This window comes from Propithecus coquereli, unplaced genomic scaffold (genome assembly GCF_000956105.1).
Source record: "Propithecus coquereli isolate 6110/MARCELLA unplaced genomic scaffold, Pcoq_1.0 Scaffold757, whole genome shotgun sequence".
Classification (NCBI taxonomy): Eukaryota; Metazoa; Chordata; class Mammalia; order Primates; family Indriidae; genus Propithecus; species Propithecus coquereli.
In genome coordinates this window covers 550,217-553,301 of record NW_012153696.1, presented here as the reverse complement: position 1 = coordinate 553,301, position 3,085 = coordinate 550,217, and the positions used below count along the sequence as shown (strand labels likewise).

At 68.4% G+C, this 3,085-nt stretch overlaps 1 protein-coding gene across 1 annotated transcript in view; it reads left to right on the top strand.

The window, feature by feature from the left end:
• Positions 1 to 2,706: 2,706 nt before the first annotated feature.
• Positions 2,707 to 3,085, top strand: part of PRDM16 (PR domain containing 16) — a 313,737-nt gene continuing 313,358 nt past the window's right edge. The window contains exons 1-2 of the mRNA XM_012662204.1: positions 2,707 to 2,855; positions 2,924 to 2,991. Coding sequence (XP_012517658.1) covers positions 2,707 to 2,855; positions 2,924 to 2,991 — 217 coding nt within the window. The remainder of the gene's footprint in view (positions 2,856 to 2,923; positions 2,992 to 3,085) is intronic.

The window sequence follows — 3,085 nt, the reverse complement described above, 5'->3', positions numbered from 1 at the left end:
CCCCCCCCCCCCCCGCCACTTGTTCCTTCAAGTCCCCAGAAGTGTTTGCCAGGCAAGGACACAGAACAGGGCCCTGGGGAGGACTTGTGTCTGACCTTCCCTCTCCCCAGGACGCCTCCTTGCCTGACCTGCTCTCTGCTTCTAAGTCTGGCCACGCGGGGGCAGGGCCTGGCTAGGCCAGGGCCATGGCCTTGCGGACGGCCTGCTCGGCTGCTCCTGTAACAGTCTGGGGAGACATTGCCCTTCCGCTGTGGCACCTTGGGGTCTAGGCAGCTCAGCTGTCTCCCTGGTCAGCCTTGACCCCCAGATATTCCTCCCCAGGCGTACCCAGAGCAGCAGTGTCCCCACCCACACCCCAGCAGCCCTAGCAGCGGGCAAGGAAGCAGCACAGCCATGCTCACTCCCAGGCCTCCTGCCCACCCACTTCTCTAGGCCCTAACACAAGTGCAGGCTCTGGGATGGCTGTCCCGGCCTATCCCTGCTGAGGCTCTGAGAACTGCCTCCTGAGCGGAGGGAGGGCAGGGAGAGGCCTGAGTGACCTGGGGTGCCCCCAGAAGAAGTCTGGGCCTTCACAACCTTGAAGCCTGCTGGCGGCCTCCAGCACAGAGGATAAGGAGGCCCGTTCTGGGCTGGGGGGTGGGAGGAGGGACCCTCTCTGCAGGGGAGCACTTCACAAGCACAGTGCTGCCTCCCCAGGCCTCATACCAAACCTCTTGGGAAGGTCCGGCAGGAGCAAGGGGGCCCTGGGTATGGGATGACCTTGAGTCCTTTCTGGTCAGCAGCCCCAGCCAGGTTGGGCCCACCTGGAGCCTGCCCTTGGCCAAGATTAGGCAGGGCAGCTCGTGTGTTCCTGGGCTCGAGCACCCCTCACCCCAACCCAGGTGAGCAGGTTCAGAGCCAGCTTGGGCCCGCCAGGGGCTGCGGCGCGCCCCTGGTCTGCTACCGGGACTTCCCATCGAGACTCCAGGCCCTGGAAACTGAGCGGTTTTCTGGCCCGGGCGTGCGGAAAGATAGTCAAGGTGTGGGGAGAGTGGGTAACCGGGCGACAGACCCTCGCGAGGCCTGCGGGGAATGGGGCTGTGTCGCCTGTGCGCTCGGGCCCTCCGCGGGGCGACACTCACCCAGTAAACAGCGGAGGCAGCGGCTAGGGAGAGCTTCCTCCGTCCCGGCGGCGAGCAGGGTGCAGGACTGGGCACCCCGAGCCGTGGGAACCGCATCGGGGTTCGAATCCGAGCAGAGAAGCGGCTGCGGATTGCGGAGGTCGAAGGCGGAAGGCCCAGCGCACCGCCACCGCTGGCTCCTGCCAAGCCCGGCTCCACTGGGCTTCTCCTCTGGGGTGGCGTCCGCCCTGCGCCCTCCCCATCCGGGACGCCTCTGCTAGGACGCCGGGGTCTGGGGTTTTCTCTTGGGTTGCTGCCGTTTCACCTCTTTTAACGCAAAGGCGCAGAGTTCCGTGTGCGGATCCCCGTGGAGCTGCTACAGGTCTCATTGCACAACAAAGGGGAGGAGGGCACGGCCAGGAGTCTCACCAGGGGAGGCAGAGACCCTGCACCGCGGGCACGACCCCTGCCTGAGGCTCGGGCTGACGCTTCCGAGGCTCCAAGTCCTGTTGCCCGGCAGGACGGGGAAGGGCGCGGGGCAGCGACCCGGCCAGGGCAGCGCCGCCGTTTGCTTCCAATTCATTCTCGAATTCCACGTAAGCTAGGAATCCGCACTCACCCCATCAGGCCCCCTCTGCCACCGCACCCTCGAGTTTGAGGGCTGCAGGGGCACAAGACGCTCCCGGGCAGCTCCCGCCCGCGCTGCGCCACCTGCGCCGCCGGCCCTCCCGCCCGCTACGCACCTGGGCCCCGAGAGGCCAGAGGGGAGTGTCCCCAGAGGCCCCCGGTCTCCGAGGGTGGCCCAGCTCTGCAGCTCGCGCAGCCGGGTACTCACCTAGGGGCGCGGCGGCAGCTGGGCGGGGGCGCGGAGGCAGGAGCGAGCGCGCCCGCCCCCAGGGCGGAGAGGTGCAGGGCGCCCCGGGACGCCCCGCCGAGGACGCCCGGTGTTCGGACGGCCGCCCTCGCGCTGCCCTCCGCAGCTCACCGCGGGACCGAGCGCGGCGGGTCCGAGTGCCGCCCGCCGGCCTGGGCAGTGGCGGAGCGCGGAGCTGGCGGCGCCTCCGCTGTTGTTTTTGAGCCGCGAAGCCCGAAGCAGCAGCCGTTGGGTGGGGGAGGAGGGGAGGGGGCGGCGGGGCCCGGAGGGGGCTTCGGAGGAGCCGGGTTCAGGCGCGCGGGCCGGACAACCCCGCCGGCGATCGCGAGGCGGGGGCGGGGGCGGGGGCCGAGAAGAGAGTTCGGGAGGAACGCGGGCTGGGGCGACGGCGAACGCAGAGCTTTTTAATTAGTAATAAAATGCAATAAAACGAGCAAAGCCAGCCCGGACCCGCGTCCGAACTATCGGCGCGTTTGCAGGGAGACCCAAGGAAGTCGCGTGGAACACCGCAGCTGCCACCCCATCTTCGGCCCCGGCCGGGGCGGGAGCAGCAGCGCGACGCGACGCAAGGGCAGGGTGGGGGGATGGTCACCTCGCCGCCGGGGCCACCTGGGTCCTTTTAAAGGGTCCGGGGTGCGGGCCCCGGGCGGGAGCGCCGAGCAGGGAATGTTTTCTTAAAGGGCCAGTTACGAGCTGCGCTGAAAAGGGGGGGAGGGGGGAGAGATAAGTGAGATGAGGACCGAGAAGGCCGAAGAGAGCCCCCCAATCCCGCGCCGAGGCGGCGGCGGCGGCGGCGGCGGCGCGACGATGAGGATGATGAATACATTGCAAAGTTTTTTTGGCCCCGGCGAGGGGTGTCAGATTGAGTGCTCTGTGCGCATGTGCGAAGGTGTCCAAACTGACAATGCTGGGGAGATGAAGATAGTGTGTAGCTGCTTCTGGACTCAAGGAGGAGGAGAGAGATTCCGCGAGCCGACACCATGCGATCCAAGGCGAGGGCGAGGAAGCTAGCCAAAAGTAAGTCTCCCGCGCTCGGCCGCGCCGCGCCTCCGGGCCCGGGCCGCGGGGCCGGGGCGCCTGGGCCAGGGGTGCGCGTCGGGGCGCGGCCGGC